Source organism: Diorhabda sublineata, chromosome 7 (assembly GCF_026230105.1).
Source record: "Diorhabda sublineata isolate icDioSubl1.1 chromosome 7, icDioSubl1.1, whole genome shotgun sequence".
NCBI lineage: Eukaryota > Metazoa > Arthropoda > Insecta > Coleoptera > Chrysomelidae > Diorhabda > Diorhabda sublineata.
This window is the reverse complement of record NC_079480.1, coordinates 22,806,713-22,826,968: the sequence shown is the minus strand read 5'-3', so window position 1 is coordinate 22,826,968 and position 20,256 is coordinate 22,806,713. Positions and strand designations below refer to the sequence as shown.

The 20,256-nt window shown below is 33.9% G+C and overlaps 1 protein-coding gene across 1 annotated transcript; it reads left to right on the top strand.

Moving 5' to 3' along the window:
• The first annotated feature begins 15 nt into the window (after positions 1-15).
• LOC130447095 (centrosomal protein of 131 kDa-like) lies at positions 16-20,256 on the top strand. Its single transcript, XM_056783752.1, has 12 exons — positions 16-56; positions 287-615; positions 13,677-13,995; positions 14,053-14,295; positions 15,797-16,010; positions 16,071-16,196; positions 17,507-17,948; positions 18,009-18,226; positions 18,395-18,566; positions 18,670-18,914; positions 18,969-19,140; positions 20,083-20,256. Exons 2-12 carry the CDS (start codon positions 313-315, stop codon positions 20,254-20,256), a joined length of 2,628 nt encoding a protein of 875 aa, XP_056639730.1. The 5' UTR covers positions 16-56; positions 287-312.

The following is a 20,256-nucleotide window of genomic DNA, read 5'->3' as shown; positions in this document are numbered from 1 at the left end:
TAAAAATTCTTTGTCTTCGGAAGATATTAAAACGTTGAATGATGATAATAAAGAAGGTAAAATATCCTCAATATTTTCGTCTGTATTTTCGTTAATTTTGATTTATTAAGTCACGTTTGAAATCATTCGATTGGACATAACAATTTCAAAATAAAATTTACGTAACTTTTTATCGGTTTCTCTAATTTACTTATTATATAAATAAGTCTTCCGTTTTTCTATTTCTTCATCGATTTTTAAACGATTTTAGTCATATTATATCTTTCTATAAATAGTTTGATTTCAGTAGGAACTAACTGTACGAATTTCGCCATGATACCGGGAATAACCGGTAAACCTCCGCTTCCAAAAAGACCCGATAGCGCCCATAAAAGCTCCACAGATTCAGGGATCTACAGCGAAAGGGGATTGGATGCAATATCGGCTTATCTAAGTTTGAAATACGACGCGGATTTTAACAAGAATGTTAAAAATAATCCGGACAACGATATGAAAGTCGACGATGATTATTTCGAGAGGTTAACTCTTAATAAAAAATTAGAAAAAATTCGAAGAGATGGAAATAACGAAGACAAATATCTTCATGATATTCCTATAATTACAGTAACGGCTGAGGTGAATATTTAATGTCTTAATGGTAAACTAGTTTAACAAATTATACGTCGATTACAGCGAATCGCGTTTTCAAATTAGTAAAATTTATACAGGGTGTTCGGGAACTAGAAAATGTTTGAATGTACAACTTTATACGCCTATAATTCAAAAACAAGGGATGGTTTTAGTAAATTTTTGGTCACGACATTATTTTCACGTATTAAACTCCGAATAAAATGTTAGTTTTTGATCAATAAATCGCAACTGACTTACAATTAATAGTTAATTATTTGATGCATAATAATTGCAAATAAAAATGAAAATATCTCAAGAATTAATTATTTTGGGTATAGGGAATGATTGATAAAAAAGATGTTGGCAGTACTTTTCGATAGTCACATAAAATACAGGGTGATTCGTTTGAAAAAAAAACAGAGAAAAGGATGTATAAGTATTTCGATTCACCCTATATTAGATTTAATGAATACTGAGGAAATAAATAATCTTCCTGGATTTTTACGACTATTCCAATGCTTTGGCATCGACAGATCTTTTTAATTTCTTTTAAATTTCACAGGGTGTTGTAATTATACCGATTTTTACAGAAAATTGGTTATAACTTTCTAAATACCCCGTAGAACACATCACAACTCCATATTATTGTGATAGGGAAATCAAGCTGATTCCAAATATGCAATAAAATACAGGGTGATTCATTTGGAAAATACCGAGAAAATGTATTATTATTTTGATTCACCCTGTATTAGATTTAATGAATACTGAGGAAATAAATAATTTTCCAGGATTTTTACGTCTATTCCAATGTTTTGGCATCGACAGATCTTTTTAATTTCTTTTAAATTGTACAGGGTGTTGTAATTATTATGATTTTTATGGATAATTGGTTATAACTTTCTAAATACCCCGTAGAACACATCAAAACTCTATATATATATATATATATATATATATATATATATATATATATATATATATATATATATATGGTGTGGAGATGCCAGTACTCCCATCCAGCACGTCCCCAGGTGGCGGATAGGGGCACTCCTCCCAGATATGGGAGGTACCGGCGAAATTAAATAGTCGGCGCGGACCAAAAAACTGGCAGGATGACGTCTGACCCGAAGCGGGCGGCCATCAATGGGTAGATCGGGCTCATTAGTCGTGGGGAAGACAGCTGATCTAGGAAAGGAACCCGAACAAATTCCAAAAACATTGAAAATAAATGAATTATGGAACGAAATAATGAGGAAAGTACGGTGCAGAGGAGGGATACCTCAGTACCGGTCGAGAGTGGTGGTGAGAGAGTGGGCCCCCCTAGACCGTCAGCAAGCGACCACTATGCGCCCGCGGTAGGAGACCAGGCCGGGGTGCTGGATACGGTGACTGGAATGGAAATAGACCCCTTTGCAAGGAGAAGCTCTTTAGCAAGATCTCCCCCAGGGAGAAGAGGATCCGTTCCCAATTTGTCAACTGATGATGACACCGACTAGAAAATATTAGCATGACATAGCAAATATTGCTATGTCACAAAGTAGGAAAAAATAGACCCGGGAACCAAAATCCTGAGGATTATCGATTCCCTAGTGCTTGAAACGAAAGCCTTAGTGAAGACTGCTCGTGAGAGCACAAATACCAAAAAGGAAATTAGAGAAATATCTACGAAACTGCTAAGATTAACAGAGCAAATCACGACAAGAGAAGCCCAGGACACTCTAAGAAGAGCTGTAGACAGCCCGGATAAACCCAAGCCGCAAGATGAGAAGACCGTGAAGATAAATACCCGTGAGGTGGGCACTCAAACAAACGAAAGACCAGTAACATGTTCGTCAACCCAAACTGACGGCCCAGAAAAGCTAACGCCACACGAAATAGACACACATTTAACCAAAGGCCTAAACGAAGAATCCCTGAAGAATTTGATTGGAATGAAGTGGAGAAATGAGTGTTTCCAAAAAACAAAAAAAATAACCGAAAATATGCGGAGAGTGTTAGATGGAAGAGACCTAGCCATATTCATGGATACAGAAAAAGCTGTAGAAAACAAAATTGTGCAGGAAGTCGCCGTCAGAATACCACACATTTGGAAGCTTGTCGAAGCAAACAAAATACAGCCTGGAAAAGTTATAAGTGTGGCAAGTAACAGCAAGATTTGGATGGAAGATGAAGGGGAGACTGAAGTAGTAAACTTCACATTCTTTGTCGGCTTGCCAAATGAACAAGACAAAGAACAAGACTTGTTCCAGCTGTATATGGCATGTAAAAGACTTACAGAGGCGATGAGGCACAAAGGAGTCAAGCACATCACCGTGGTTCCCTCAAAAGAATGGGACGAAGATCAGGCCCTTAAGGTACTAGAGTGTGCATGTAGAGAAAATAACGTGGAAGCTGTCATCTGCATGCAATCAAACAATAAGGGACAAACGAGAGCTCAGTCCAGGAAACAAGGAGAGGCAGTAATCATTGACGTAGGCGACCGAACCTATGCTGATTTACTGAAGGAGGTTAAAAAAGAAGTGCAAGAGAAAGGATTAAGTGACAGTGTTGGGGGTGTCCGCATGACGAAGTCCGGGAACCTACTCCTCAAAATGGAGGAAACAGCTGTGGGCGCAGAACGACTAGTTGAAGCTCTTAGGGGAAGGAATGGAGTTAAAGCGCTAAGAGGAGTCCAAAAAGCGGAGGTTGTCCTCCATATTAAGAACATTGATGCTGTCACTAGTAAACAAGAAGTGGAAGCTGCTATCAGAGACATCGACAAGGGAAGAAAACCAACAGGAGACATAAGAGTTAGCTCTTTGAGGCCTGACTATGGCGGGACACAAGCAGCTACCGTCTTTATACCAAAAGAAACTGCCGATAGCTTACTCAAAATGGGCAAAATAAGAATTGGTTTGGTCAACTGCAGTGTGAGAGAAAGGGTGAGAGTGGACTCGTGTCATCGATGCTGGGAAATTGGTCATATAGCCAAATTCTGCAAGGGCCCTGATAGAACACGACTGTGCATACAATGTGGGGGAGATAACCACCAGAAAAAAAATGCACGAAAGAAGCTCACTGCGTACTATGCAACATCCCCGGTCATAGGCCACTTTCCCTAAAGTGCCCTTTATATAGAGGAGAGATAAAAAGGCTGCGAACAAACCGCCAACAAAATGTTCAAACTAGTTCAAATTAACCTAGGTAGGCGTATTCCAGCACATGACTTACTGCGACAAACAACAGCTACAAATGAAATATAGACATTGCAATCATAAGCGAACCAAACAAGAATTTAGCTAAAAAAAGCGGCTGGTACACAGATATCAATATAGATGCAGCAATTTGCTTACCAGCAAGCAAGCACATATCGATACAAGGTTGGGGACAGGGAAATGGATTTGTCTGGATTGACTGCATCAAAATCACTATATATAGCTGTTATATGTCGCCAAATATAAGGCTCGAAGAGTTCCAACATTTACTGAATGAACTGAAAAATAGTATGGCTACACGGAAAAATAAGTGCCTGATTTGCGGGGACTTCAAAGCGAAATCAATGATGTGGAACTCAACAACAAATTATTCTAGAGGAGATATTCTTTCTGAATGGGCCTCAGAACTAAACTTAATTTCACTGAACACCGGATGTGAACCTACCTTCCGTAGAGGCCAAAGCTCATCCATTATCGATATAACATTCGCGGCAACCAATATAGCGCCTTTAGTAACGAACTGGAGAGTGTTTGAAGAGGAAAATCTTACAGACCACAATTACATTTATTTTGATATAGCTATTAAGAAAGATAGCGTAAGAACGAAGATGAAGAGCCGCGGATGGAGGGTGGATACGACACAAATGGATTACTTCATAAATGAACTGCGAAGCAAATTACCATCAAGAGAACAAAGCTTAAAGCCAGAGAGATTAATTGAGAACATCAGCCATGCATGTGATAATACATTCCAACGAAAGGGTATTCCAAGTGACAGGAAAAAACCAGCTTACTGGTGGTCAGCGGAAATCGCCGAGACTCGGAAAAAATGCCTTACACGGAAGAGAAATATGACAAGGCTCCATAAAAAACCTAATATATCGCAAGAACAAAAAGATACATCCCGGCAAGCCTACAAAGAAGAAAGAGCGCGGCTAAAGAACGCCATCCTAAGAGCAAAACAGGTTAAATGGAAAAGGGTCATTGAAGAAGTTGAAGAAGACCCATAGGGACTGGGATACAAGATAGTGATGAATAAACTGAGCTTGAGATCACCTCCTGCGTTGTCAGAAGAACTCATGCTTGACGAAGCTAAGAAGCTGTTCCCACAACACCAGAAAACTAAGTGGAGTACCACTGAGGTACGAGACACTATTCCACTATTCTCGGCAGAAGAGCTGGATCGAGCTTCAAACAGGATCAAATTAAAAAAGGCTGCAGGACCCGACCATATACCACCGGAGATAAATAGATGTGTCGCACAAAGACTTTCACCAATCTGTCTGAATGTAATGAACCAGCAAATCCTGAAGGGCGAATTCCCAGATATCTGGAAAACCGCCAAATTGCTGCTCATAGAAAAACCACGTAAAGAAGGACAATCAAAACTGACATACAGACCGCTGTGCCTAATAAATTGCATGGGAAAACTACTAGAGCACCTTATAAAAGAAAGAATAGTTGAAGAAATTTGCAGAACAGGAGGCCTTGCTGATACACAGTTTGGATTTGTGAAAAAGAAATCGACCATAGACGCTATGCTGAGAGTAATGGAAGAGGTAAATAAAGCAAAAAGACTCGCACATTAAAATAGAAAACTATGCTTGCTAGTGACCCTGGATGTCAAAAATGCCTTCAACTCGGCACCCTGGCAAGGCATCGTAAGAGAACTTGAAAAAAGAAAGATAGCGCCATATTTGCTACGAATGGTAAAAAGCTACTTTACCAACCGAAGGATCTTAATTGGCGACAGAACTAACATGGAAGTGACAAGTGGTGTACCGCAAGGCTCTGTACTTGGACCCACTTTGTGGAACGTCTACTACGACGATGTACTACGCCTGGATATGCCGCCAGGAGTCGTGCTTGTTGGATTCGCTGACGACTTGGCGGTGGTAGCGAGTGGGAAGACGGAGAACGAAATCGTAGCTGTGACCAACTTAGCAGTGCAAAGGGTTGTGGAATGGATGAAATACAGAGGACTAGAATTGGCGTCAGAAAAAACAGAGGCAACGCTGCTGGTGGATTGAAAGATTGTTAAACAGGTGACTATCGATATAATAGACACACCGGTCTTCACTCAACCACAAACTAAATACCTAGGGGTATTTTTCGATCAGGGCGCTAAAATGAAGGCTCATATTGTAAACACAAGCCGTAAGGCTGAAGCGACGATAATGGCTCTTAGCCGTCTGATGCCGAAAAGAGAGGGACCATCGTCAAGTAAGCGCAAACTGCTGTCGGCGGTAGCCCACTCGATTATGCTATACGCTGCACCAGTATGGCAAGAATATCTGAAAAATCTGAAGTATAGATCTATGTTCCTCAAGATTCAGAGAAAACTAGCTATCCGCATATGCAGTGCGTTCCTTACTGTATCGACCGAGGTAATATTAGTATTGGCGGGTATAATACCCATAGACCTATTGGTGAACGAGAGAACCGCCACACATGGAAAAGAGCAAGCAGTTAAAACAACAGAAAAAGAAAACACGCTAACTAAATGGCAAAGAAAATGGGAAGCAACACACCACTTGGGCGCTTGGACCAAAAGACTCATACCGGAACTTAAACCTTGGCACAAGAGAGGACATAATGTGGACAAAGACTCGCCACTTTGCCAGTATTGTGGCAATGAACAGGACGATGTTTATCATACCTTTTCTGCGTGCCCTAGGTGGCAAAATGAAAGAAGACGAGCTGAAACAGAAGCAAATACCATCATAACCCCAGAAAACATAGTCCAAACCATGCTACAGTCTCCTACAATGTGGAACATGATATCTACTATGGCGCCGAACATTATAACACAAAAGGAAAGAGACGAAAGAACAAGAGCAATTAGAAACTATTAGACAATAAAAAAAGGATAAGAGGCAGGGCATCACGACGAAGTAATACCTTTAGGTGGTTCCATCGCGATGCCAGCAGGCAGGAAAGAGGGAAGGGTTTAGTCGGTCGGTGAATGCTGGAGGCAGCACCCACCCGGCACTATTCGAGCAAATAAGACCGCCATGTGCCAAGCTTGAATGTCTGGTAGCAGATTCCTAATCATCCTCTAAAAAAAAAAAATTATTTATATATATATATATATATATATATATATATATATATATATATATATATATATATATATATATATATATATATATATAAAGTGCGGTCGTAAAGTATGGAATAAATTCAATAATTTCTAATCCAAGAGATATTTTCAAAAACCCACGGACACGTCAATTTTATTTTTCGACAAGGATTTTTTTGAAGAAAAAATTAATATACAGGGTGTTCTCAAAAAAGCAGGGCAGGTAGCAACTTTGTTTTTTTAAATAGACATCCCCAATTTTTTTACATTTTCGGATTCCTTGTAAAATTCTAAGCATTTTTCATGTAACACTCCCTGTACCTAACTTTAACCGTTTTGAAATTAGAGGAATGAACAATTTACTATTAAATTATAAGTAGGCTATGACTTTTTGACACAAAACAGCACTTTATTTCATTTTGCTTTTAATTCGATATTACCTAAAGTGTTTTTCGATTTCTAAATATCTATCAAAGTATCTTTTTGCATGGTCGCAATAGTTTTTTCTTTTTGAAAAAACATTTTTATAATTAATTTTATTATCAAGATGCGGCTTACTGAGACGCAAAGGATAAAAGTTTTAATCATGATTGGTTATGGAAATAGAACCAGAACGCAACAGGAAGTATGCGAGTTATTTAACCAAAAATATCCCGAACGGACTCCAATTTCGCAATCAACAGTAAGTAAGATTGAAAAAAAATTTCGAGAAATTGGTCATGTAAGAGATGCTCCAAAGTCTTGTAGACCATCTGTCTCAGAAGAAACACAATTGGATATTTTATTAAGTGTCCAAGAACGGCCTCATGTTACAACTAGAGACTGGCCTCAGAATTAAATGTTAGTAAAACAACAGTGATCAAAACATTACATAAAAGCAAATACCACCCTTACGAAATGCAAGTCCTTCAAGAACTTTATCAAGACGATTATGACAGACGTCTCGAGTTCTGCGAACGTTTACAAGCTATGCGCCTTGAGAATGAAAACTTTGTGAAAAATATTGTGTTTTCGGACGAGGCTACGTTTAATTTAAATGGAGAAGTAAACACGCAAAACTACCGTTATTGGTAGGACGTAAATACGCATTGGATGCGCGAAGGCCATACTCAGTATAGGGAAAAAATTAACGTATGGGCGGGTATTGTAGGAAACAGTATTGTAGGGTCCTTTTTCATTGAAGAAAGTTTAACTGGTGAAAGGAATTTGCAGCTTTTACATAACGATGTTCTACCAGCCCTAGCAACGTTATATCCGGGAGAGGATTTACCTAATGTAAACATTTGGTTCCAACAGGATGGCGCCCCGCCACATTACCATGCACAAGTTCGCGCATATTTAGATCAAATTTTGCCGAATAGGTGGATTGGAAGAAGGGGGGCGATCGAATGGGCTCCAAGGTCCCCGGACTTAACCCCTTTAAACTTTTTTCTGTGGGGTTACATAAAAGGAAAAGTTTTATAAACAAAACCTGCAGATATGGAAGAATTAAAAAATCGTATTACTCAAGAAATGCGACGTATCACACCACAAGTCATTAATAGTGTCCAGAATGAATTTATTAATCGGTTAGGTTATTGCCAGTTAACAAATGGAAGACATTTTCAACATTTGTTAAAATCAAATTATGTAAACTAGGTATTAGAGTTAAAATGTCGTGTAAAAATCGTAATTTTTAAAAAATGTTACCTGAAAACCTGTGGATTCTATTAATTTCGTATAAATTTTTCTTTTGTTTGCAGCTGCTCATGGCCTACTTTGACTTAAATGTAATATCGAGGCGAATTTTTTTTTTAACACGCTCTAATTTCAAAACGGTTAAAGTTAGGTATAGGGAGTGTTACATGAAAAATGCTTAGAATTTTACAAGGAATCCGAAAATGTAAAAAAAATTGGGGGTGTCTATTTAAAAAAACAAAGTTGCTACCTGCCCAGCTTTTTTGAGGATACCCTGTATATTAATTTTTTCTTTAAAAAAATCCTCGACGAAAAATAAAATTGACGTGTCCGAGGGTTTTTGAAAATATCTCTTGGATTAGAAATTATTGAATTTATTCCATACTTTACGACCGCACTGTATGTGATAGGGAAATTAAGCTGATTCCAAATATGCAATAAAATACAGGGTGATTAATTTGGAAAAAACCGAGAAAATAATGTATTAGTGTTTCGATTCACCCTGTATTAGATTTAATGAATACTGAGGAAATAAATAATTTTCCAGGATTTTTGAGACTATTCCAATATTTTGGTATCAACAGATATTATTAATTTCTTTTAAATTGTACAGGGTGTTGTAATTATTACGATTTTTTTGGAAAATTGGTTATAACTTTCTAAATACCCCGTAGAACACATCACAACCCTATATTGTGATAGGGAAATCAAACTGATTCCAAATATGCAATAAAATACAAGGTGATTCATTTGGAAAACACCGAGAAAATAATGTATTAGTGTTTCGATTCACCCTGTATTAGATTTAATGAATACTGAGGAAATAAATAATTTTCCAGGATTTTTGAGACTATTCCAATATTTTGGTATCAACAGATATTATTAATTTCTTTTAAATTGTACAGGGTGTTGTAATTATTACGATTATTATGGAAAATTGGTTATAACTTTCTAAATACCCCGTATAACACATCACAACTTCATATTATTGTGATAGGTAAATCAAGCTGATTCCAAATATGCAATAAAATACAGGGTGATTAATTTGGAAAAAACCGAGAAAATAATGTATTAGTGTTTCGATTCACCCTGTATTAGATTTAATGAATACTGAGGAAATAAATAATTTTCCAGGATTTTTGAGACTATTCCAATATTTTGGTATCAACAGATATTATTAATTTCTTTTAAATTGTACAGGGTGTTGTAATTATTACGATTTTTTTGGAAAATTGGTTATAACTTTCTAAATACCCCGTAGAACACATCACAACCCTATATTGTGATAGGGAAATCAAACTGATTCCAAATATGCAATAAAATACAAGGTGATTCATTTGGAAAACACCGAGAAAATAATGTATTAGTGTTTCGATTCACCCTGTATTAGATTTAATGAATACTGAGGAAATAAATAATTTTCCAGGATTTTTGAGACTATTCCAATATTTTGGTATCAACAGATATTATTAATTTCTTTTAAATTGTACAGGGTGTTGTAATTATTACGATTATTATGGAAAATTGGTTATAACTTTCTAAATACCCCGTATAACACATCACAACTTCATATTATTGTGATAGGTAAATCAAGCTGATTCCAAATATGCAATAAAATACAGGGTGATTAATTTGGAAAAAACCGAGAAAATAATGTATTAGTGTTTCGATTCACCCTGTATTAGATTTAATGAATACTGAGGAAATAAATAATTTTCCAGGATTTTTGAGACTATTCCAATATTTTGGTATCAACAGATATTATTAATTTCTTTTAAATTGTACAGGGTGTTGTAATTATTACGATTTTTTTGGAAAATTGGTTATAACTTTCTAAATACCCCGTAGAACACATCACAACCCTATATTGTGATAGGGAAATCAAACTGATTCCAAATATGCAATAAAATACAAGGTGATTCATTTGGAAAACACCGAGAAAATAATGTATTAGTGTTTCGATTCACCCTGTATTAGATTTAATGAATACTGAGGAAATAAATAATTTTCCAGGATTTTTGAGACTATTCCAATATTTTGGTATCAACAGATATTATTAATTTCTTTTAAATTGTACAGGGTGTTGTAATTATTACGATTTTTTTGGAAAATTGGTTATAACTTTCTAAATACCCCGTAGAACACATCACAACCCTATATTGTGATAGGGAAATCAAACTGATTCCAAATATGCAATAAAATACAAGGTGATTCATTTGGAAAACACCGAGAAAATAATGTATTAGTGTTTCGATTCACCCTGTATTAGATTTAATGAATACTGAGGAAATAAATAATTTTCCTGGATTTTTACGACTATTCCAATGCTTTGACATCGACAGATCTTTTTAATTTCTTTTAATTGTACAGGGTGTTGTAATTATTACGATTATTATGGAAAATTGGTTATAACTTTCTAAATACCCCGTATAACACATCACAACTTCATATTATTGTGATAGGTAAATCAAGCTGATTCCAAATATGCAATAAAATACAGGGTGATTCATTTGGAAAACACCGAGAAAATAATGTATTAGTATTTCGATTCACCCTGTAATAGATTTAATGAATACTGAGGAAATAAATAATTTTCCAGGATTTTTGAGACTATTCCAATATTTTGGTATCAACAGATCTTTTTAATTTCTTTTAAATTATACAGGGTGATGTAATTATTACGATTTTTATGGAAAATTGGTTATAACTTTCTAAATAATCAGTATAACACATCACAACCCTATATTATTGTGATAGGGAAATGAAGCTGATTCCAAATATGCAATAAAATACAGGGTGATTCATTTGGAATACACCGAGAAAATAATGTATTAGTATTTCGATTCACCCTGTAATAGATTTAATGAATACTGATGAAATAAATAATTTTCCTGGATTTTTACGACTATTCCAATATTTTGGTATCAACAGATATTATTAATTTCTTTTAAATTGTACAGGGTGTTGTAATTATTACGATTTTTTTGGAAAATTGGTTATAACTTTCTAAATACCCCGTAGAACACATCACAACCCTATATTGTGATAGGGAAATCAAACTGATTCCAAATATGCAATAAAATACAGGGTGATTCATTTGGAAAACACCGAGAAAATAATGTATTAGTGTTTCGATTCACCCTGTATTAGATTTAATGAATACTGAGGAAATAAATAATTTTCCTGGATTTTTACGACTATTCCAATGCTTTGGCATCGACAGATCTTTTTAATTTCTTTTAATTGTACAGGGTGTTGTAATTATTACGATTATTATGGAAAATTGGTTATAACTTTCTAAATACCCCATATAACACATCACAACTTCATATTATTGTGATAGGTAAATCAAGCTGATTCCAAATATGCAATAAAATACAGGGTGATTCATTTGGAAAACACCGAGAAAATAATGTATTAGTATTTCGATTCACCCTGTAATAGATTTAATGAATACTGAGGAAATAAATAATTTTCCAGGATTTTTGAGACTATTCCAATATTTTGGTATCAACAGATCTTTTTAATTTCTTTTAAATTATACAGGGTGATGTAATTATTACGATTTTTATGGAAAATTGGTTATAACTTTCTAAATAATCAGTATAACACATCACAACCCTATATTATTGTGATAGGGAAATGAAGCTGATTCCAAATATGCAATAAAATACAGGGTGATTCATTTGGAATACACCGAGAAAATAATGTATTAGTATTTCGATTCACCCTGTAATAGATTTAATGAATACTGAGGAAATAAATAATTTTCCTGGATTTTTACGACTATTCCAATGCTTTGGCATCGACAGATCTTTTTAATTTCTTTTAATTGTACAGGGTGTTGTAATTATTACGATTATTATGGAAAATTGGTTATAACTTTCTAAATACCCCATATAACACATCACAACTTCATATTATTGTGATAGGTAAATCAAGCTGATTCCAAATATGCAATAAAATACAGGGTGATTCATTTGGAAAACACCGAGAAAATAATGTATTAGTATTTCGATTCACCCTGTAATAGATTTAATGAATACTGAGGAAATAAATAATTTTCCAGGATTTTTGAGACTATTCCAATATTTTGGTATCAACAGATCTTTTTAATTTCTTTTAAATTATACAGGGTGATGTAATTATTACGATTTTTATGGAAAATTGGTTATAACTTTCTAAATAATCAGTATAACACATCACAACCCTATATTATTGTGATAGGGAAATGAAGCTGATTCCAAATATGCAATAAAATACAGGGTGATTCATTTGGAATACACCGAGAAAATAATGTATTAGTATTTCGATTCACCCTGTAATAGATTTAATGAATACTGAGGAAATAAATAATTTTCCTGGATTTTTACGACTATTCCAATGCTTTGGCATCGAGAGATCTTTTTAATTTCTTTTAAATTGTACAGGGTGTTGTAATTATTACGATTATTATGGAAAATTGGTTATAACTTTCTAAATACCCCGTATAATACATCACAACTCCATATTATTGTGATAGGTAAATCAAGCTGATTCCAAATATGCAATAAAATACAGGGTGATTCATTTGGAAAACACCGAGAAAATAATGTATTAGTATTTCGATTCACCCTGTAATAGATTTAATGAATATTGAGGAAATAAATAATTTTCCAGGATTTTTATGAGTATTCCAATATTTTGCTATCAACAGATCTTTTTAATTTCTCTTAAATTATACAGGGTGTTGTAATTATTACGATTTTTATGAAAAATTGGATACAACTTTGTAAATACCCCGTAGATGCAATAAATACAGCATGTTTTATTAAAATAAAAGTTTATGGAACGTAATTGTAAATAATTTTAGAATGTGAAGTCTAACGATGGTTATAATCCCTCAACTTAATCAATCACCCTGTATAAAATCAGTTCACGTAGCCACCATTTTGAATTTTCAAAATTTAAAAACATCAACAACGTTTTAGGAACATTTCCTCGTAATATCAAATTGATTTTGTTATTTTTGTTAAATTTTGAGAAAAAAAATTACGGATGACAGATATAAAATGCCCAACGTCCAAATCTTGATGAAGATCTTTGACTTTACGGTCCCGTACTATTTTTTCCAGGAAGACGTGAAAGTTAAAGAATCCGAAACTGACAAATATTTAGAAGAATTGAAAAAAGAACATTCCGTATTGCAATGCAACCTAACGGATCATTGTAAGATCGCAGAAAAACGTGTATCTCCCTGGAACAACAATGAAATTTTCCCGAATATATCAGATATTGATATCGAAAGATTATTCGACGAAAAACAATTTTGTACATCCAAATCGGACGACGCACTAACTGAAGATATTATTAACGATAGAACGAACAAAATAAAATGTAAAAAAACGATGGGATCAAATAAAACAAATAAGGAAAACAAAATAGAAGGAAAAGGTGAGCTGGAAAACGCGATCTTTTGTTAAATTCATAATTGTTTTAATCGATTTCAAGGTATATCAAGAGATGCAGAAGGAATTGGTGAAACTACTAACGAAGAAAAAAATGATATCGGATTGAAAAAAGTCAGTTATTTAGATATGCTGTCTAAAATTGAAGAAATTGAAGAAAGTGCTAACAAAAACGTTGATGAGGATTCAATACTAGACGATACGAGCAAGAAATGTATTTCTGGTGATAGTTTCGATGACATCGTTAGTATTTTGAAAGAATTGGAAGAAGAAGATAAACGATCTAGTGAGTTTTCAATTTTTATATAAATATTTCAATCGGTTCCTTTCTAAAAAACTCATTTATTCAAACTTGTAAAGAAATCGAAGAAAAGTCACGTAAATATCGACTCAAAATTATAGGTGGCGTGGTTAGACCTAACCTTCAAAAGTAACGTGTATAAATTTGACAGGCATCGATGAGTCATTTTATATCGAAAGTGGAAAGACGTAAAATTAGGTTGGTAAAGTTTGGTATCGATATTTTTGGATGCACACGGTATAATATTTATCGATTATCTTACGAGGGAAAAACCATTAACAAAAATTTTTACGTAACTTTATCGGGGAGGGGGGAATCGTGAATAAACGACTTTATTTGAAAAAGAAATTGGAAAGTCAATTTTTTATTTTTTTTTTTCAAACTCGCCTCGTATATATAAATCTGTGCAACTTAAATAATCGGTATTTTTCTTGTATATATTTTTTGTGTGACATAATTTCCGTTGGACATATACGAGGTTTGTAAAAAATATGTAAAGTACCAAAAGCTTTTTAGTCAAATGTACGTTTAAAACAGAAAATTTTGCAAAAAAATCTAATTTTCAATGTAATTTCGTGTAATTCCATATTTAAACGCGGTTTTTAATCCGTATAAATTGTTTTAATAACATTTTTCGATCTTGAATGAAATTAATATTTTTAGACGAACCTCGTATACCAATAAAAAATTTCACTATCCAATAATTTATATATTATAAATCAAAATGTTCATAATTTATCATCAAAAAATAATTTTTTTTTAATATTTCATCGTATAGTTCTAATTTATGTTATACGAGGTGTGTAGAATAAATTCTTAGAAAAAACTAAAATAACAGTAACTAGTTCCTAACCACTTCAAATTTATATGTAGTAAACCAAGTTGTAAATTGAAAAAATTGACAATATAGCTCAAGAAAAGTTCTTAAAATTCCTTTTCAATAATGATTGGGTCAATTTAGAAGAGTGATTTAAAGAATTAACGACCTTGAAAACAGAAAATTTAACACTAAAATTCTGAGCTAACTAAGAAAAATTTTCAACTTACTTAGAACTGATGTAGTTTTTATGCATATCAGTATTTCATCGTGAAAATTGACTTTAGATTCGTTATGATCAATTTCAAGGTCATTATTTCCTTCGATTGTGATAAAATGAATTCCTTTCGAAAAGAACAACTATAAACAACACATCTTACAAAACGGATACTTGTTAAAAAATATTTGACATAAAAACCACAATTTTCTTTGATCTAATCACCAGATTTAGCACTATGTGACTTTTGACATAATGACATAATTTATAAAAAATACTTTCCAGAAATATGTCGTATGGCTTCTACGACTATTATTATTAGTACCAAAGGGTAGTATTCCAAAATATCAAATCAAAAACGAATATTTTGTCAAGTTTTCACTTTGTTTAGTGTATAAATAATTTGCTAGCCTCTTCGGCACCGTAAATGTTTTTCGTTCCGTAATTTCTAGAAGATAAAATTGCCGACGTGAAAAAAATTGTCGATATGACTTTGGAAAAGAAACCGTTCGATAATAATCAAAACAAAACCGATAAATCATTCGAAAATGAAAACGATATGAAAATAACGTCTCAAAATCACAACGACGATCAGAGGAAATCATTTTACCACGCATTAACGCCTGATCAACATCATAATAGTAGGGAAAACGGAGTGAATTATAAGTAGGTATTGGGTATACACGAAAAAAACGATATTGATGTCGAGTTGTTTTCGTTTTACAGTCAATTGCTTTCGTTTTTGGACGAGGTTGATCGTAATTGTATGAAATCTCTAACGAACGCCAAAGAAAACGTTCAGTTAGTGACGGATATTGTTAAATCTTCCATAAAACTAGATAACATACCAAGGTCAGTAGTAATTTATTTTTTATTTGATATACGGTGTGTCCCGAAAGGTTTTCCTCATTTATATCTCGACTAATAGGATAGATGTCGTTCTTTCCGGGGCTGTACCGGCCCAAAACAGAAAAAGAAACGGTGGTTAAATCAGGACTTCATGGCGGTCGGTTATTGAAACAATCATCTTAAAAATTTATTCAATGTGTCCCTGTATCGAAATGCAATAACCGCAAGTACATTTTGGTAAAAATTGCTCATTGCAGTACAAACTTCGCTTTAGAAGACTGCAGTAGTCTTTGGAAGTGTCCAAAGGATCAGTAACTCATAGTACGTTTCTTATATATGCAAAAATTGCTCATGGCAGTACAAACTTCGCTTTAGAAGACTGCAATAGTCTTTGGAAATGTCGAAAAGATCAGTAACTCATATTACGTGCCTCATTTATCGAAAAATTGCTCATGGCAGTACATATTGTCGCTTTAGAAGACTGCAGTAATCTTTGAAAGTGTCCAAAAGATCAGTAACTCATATTACGTGCCTCATTTATCGAAAAATTGCTCATGGCAGTACATATTGTCGCTTTAGAAGACTGCAGTAATCTTTGAAAGTGTCCAAAAGATCAGTAACTCATATTACGTGCCTCATTTATCGAAAAATTGCACATTGCAATACATATTATCGCTTTAGAACACTGCAGTAGTATTTGGAAGTGTCTAAAGGATTAGTAACTCATAGTAAGTGTCTCATATATGGAAAAATTGCTCATTGCAGTACAAAATTTGCTTTAGAAGACTGCAGTAGTCTTTGGAAGTGTCCAAAGGATCAGTAACTCATAGTACGTGCCTCATTTATCGAAAAATTGCTCATGGCAGTACATATTGTCGCTTTAGACGACTGCAGTAATCTTTCAAAGTGTCCGAAAGATCAGTAACTCACAGTACGTGCCTCATTTATCGAAAAATTGCTCATTGCAGTACAAACTTCGCCTTAGAAGACTGCAGTAGTCTTTGGAAGTATCCAAAGGATCAGTAACTCATAGTACGTGCCTCATATATGGAAAAATTGCTCATTGCAGTTCAAACTCCGCTTTAGAGGACTGCAGTTTATGTCGTTGAGATTAAATGAGTTAATAAAACACTCAAACACACATACCACGTCGTTCAACGATGAATTGCACCATTAAAACTAATTTTTATAGCGGCTGCTTTGATTTTGAACGTATACAAATGATTTGACCCCCACTATTCCCCGTAATATTGACCAATAAATGAGAAAAACCTTCCGGCATATCATCACTACTTGTTTTTAACCATATATAGACCCGAAGATTTGAGAGCTCTATCGACAGACGAACTCGTCCAACAAATTATAAACCTTTCGTTAAGAGTAAAAGAAAAATCGTCCTCGATATCCCTTCTCCAAGAAGAAATGGGGATTCTTCGCGAAAAATTAGTCAACCAATCGAAACTGACCGAACAAACGGTGAAACAAAAATTGAAATTACAAAAAGAAGAATTAGAAGAAACTATAAAACGTCATCAGAAGTTCATAGATCAACTGATAGCCGATAAAAGGGGTTTGAATCAACAATGCGAAGGCCTAATACGAGAACTTAAAATCGTCGAAGATAGATACAACACCAACGTTTCGGCCATGGAACAGCGTCATCAAGTCGAGTTGAAAAAATTGAAAGAAATGCAAATCGCCGGCGAGAAAATGAGAAGAGAAAAATGGATTGATACGAAAACACAAAAAATAAAGGTAAAAATCGATAAATTCGAAAATAAATATACAACCACATGCTCCGTGAACCGATTGTAGGAATTGACAGTGAAAAGTATAGAACCCGAAATAGCTCAAATGGAAAGGAGACAACAACAAGAACTAGCGGACTTACGGGCTCTGCACAAAAGAGAAATAGAAGATTTAGAATTGAAATCCGCCAGAAAAATGCAACAACAATGCGAAAACTTGAGACAACAGCTAATGGAAGAAAGAGAAAAAGCATTAGCTCACGAAAGGGAGTTACTACGTCAGAGGTGAGTTTATTATTCAACATTTGACGTACTTGACATTTGACAGTCGACGTTATCGAGTGGCATTTAACGTACGTGATGTATGACAGTTGACGTTATCGAGTGGGATTTGACGTACGTGCCAATTGGTGTGCTCGCGAATGAGCTTGGCGGTGACTTTTTGTTTTATAGATATGAAAAAATGGTGGAGGCTGAGGAAAAGGCGTATCAAGAACAGCGTAGAAGATTATTCACCGATCACGCTAACAAATTGAAAGAATGCGAAGAACGAGAAATGAAAGCTAACGTCGAAAAAGAAAAAGCGATCCAGCAATCTCAAGAAGAACTAGAAGAAAGATTACAGGTGAAAATAATACTACGTTTTATCGAACGAAATAAAAACGGCAACATTGGAATTTTTTTTTAAATAGCTGACGCGATTTTATTGTAAATTTAACGTTTTCCAGGTGGTAATTCGACGTCACGCCAATGAGATTAAATTATTGAAGCAATCGAACGCGATGGAATTTGAAAATTGGAAAAACAATTTCATAAAACAACAATCTGTAGTGGCTGCGGAAAAAGAAGCAGAAATTCGCGAACGTTTTAAAAAAGAAAGAGACCAAGAAATAGAAGCAGTTATAGAGAGGTTAGAAAACGAAGCTAATGACAATAAAACACAATTAGAAGCTTCAACCGAAAATAGATTGAGGTTAAAATTCACTTTTTACACCTTTTTCCAAATGATTAAATCTAATTATTCCAGGAGACTGAGAGAGAAATACGAAAACGAAATAAAAGATTTGGAAACGTCGGAAAAAGAATCGAAAAATAAATATTGTGAAGCTAAAAGGAAAATTTTAGAATTGGAAGAAACAATTCTTAGCTTAAAAGCGAAAATTAAACAACTACAGAGTCAATTAGAAGATCAAAAAGAGGTAAATATTAATACAAATATGATTATAATTCAAATTTTGCGCCCTTACGATGTAATTATTTAAACTCATCAACTAAAAATTAATTATAATTAACTCGATAAATATCAATATATAAAAATAATTAATAAAATTTTAATTTATTAATAACATTAGAATTAACTTCTGAATAACCCCGTATATAAATTCTATTAAATCTAAATTACATGTATTGAGTTATCCTAACCCCACTTTATCCTTCAGCGATGTTTCTCTTTGAATACCGATTTCAATTATATTTTTTAACATAATTCACTAATACTAATTTTAACACGAATAAAATCGGCGTCTAATGTTTGTAAAATTTCACTTATTCCAAGAAATATGCGGAAAATATAATAGAAAACTGATAAACGCTTTCCACTTTCACAATTTCGTTGCACTATAATTTCAAATATGGCGGAAAATGCAGGCAGTCTTTGTTCTAGGCGGCGTACAGTGTTGCCATGTCAAATTTTAAAAATAGGAAAATTTGTTAATTGCTGAAACTCATTCATTTTTCTGATTTTTGATTGGAAATAATACACATAATAAATGACTAAAAGTCATAAAATAGTAACTTTATGAATATTTCAACATGTATAATTACATTTAGTCTAACTTAATCAACTCGACCTGAACCAAGCTTTTTAATTTAATTTAATATTTATTAATCAATATTAATATTTTTATGTTTTATTAAATGATAACTGTTATAAAAAAAATCGTTACAAATATAATTAATCAAAAAAATTCATATATTTATATTCGTTTGATATCTTCAGAAGAAATTTACAGAAAATCGTGTAAGGTAGACAACACTGCTAGTACTAATAGATTCGTTCGCTTATTATTATACTGATTGTCCTTTCGATGTACAACATTATGAAACTAGTTGCCATATTTGTTCCCAATGATTATTTTCAGATAGCAGAAAAGTACGCGAAAGAAAAAGAAAATTTTAGAGATACGGTGAGACAGGAAATGAAAGAAGAAATGGATAAACTTGAAAATAAAATCGCGTATCTTACAAAGTCTCGCGACAAGGAATTACAACAATTATATTCTAGGCAAGTTATTTGCATTGAGGTATATGCATGA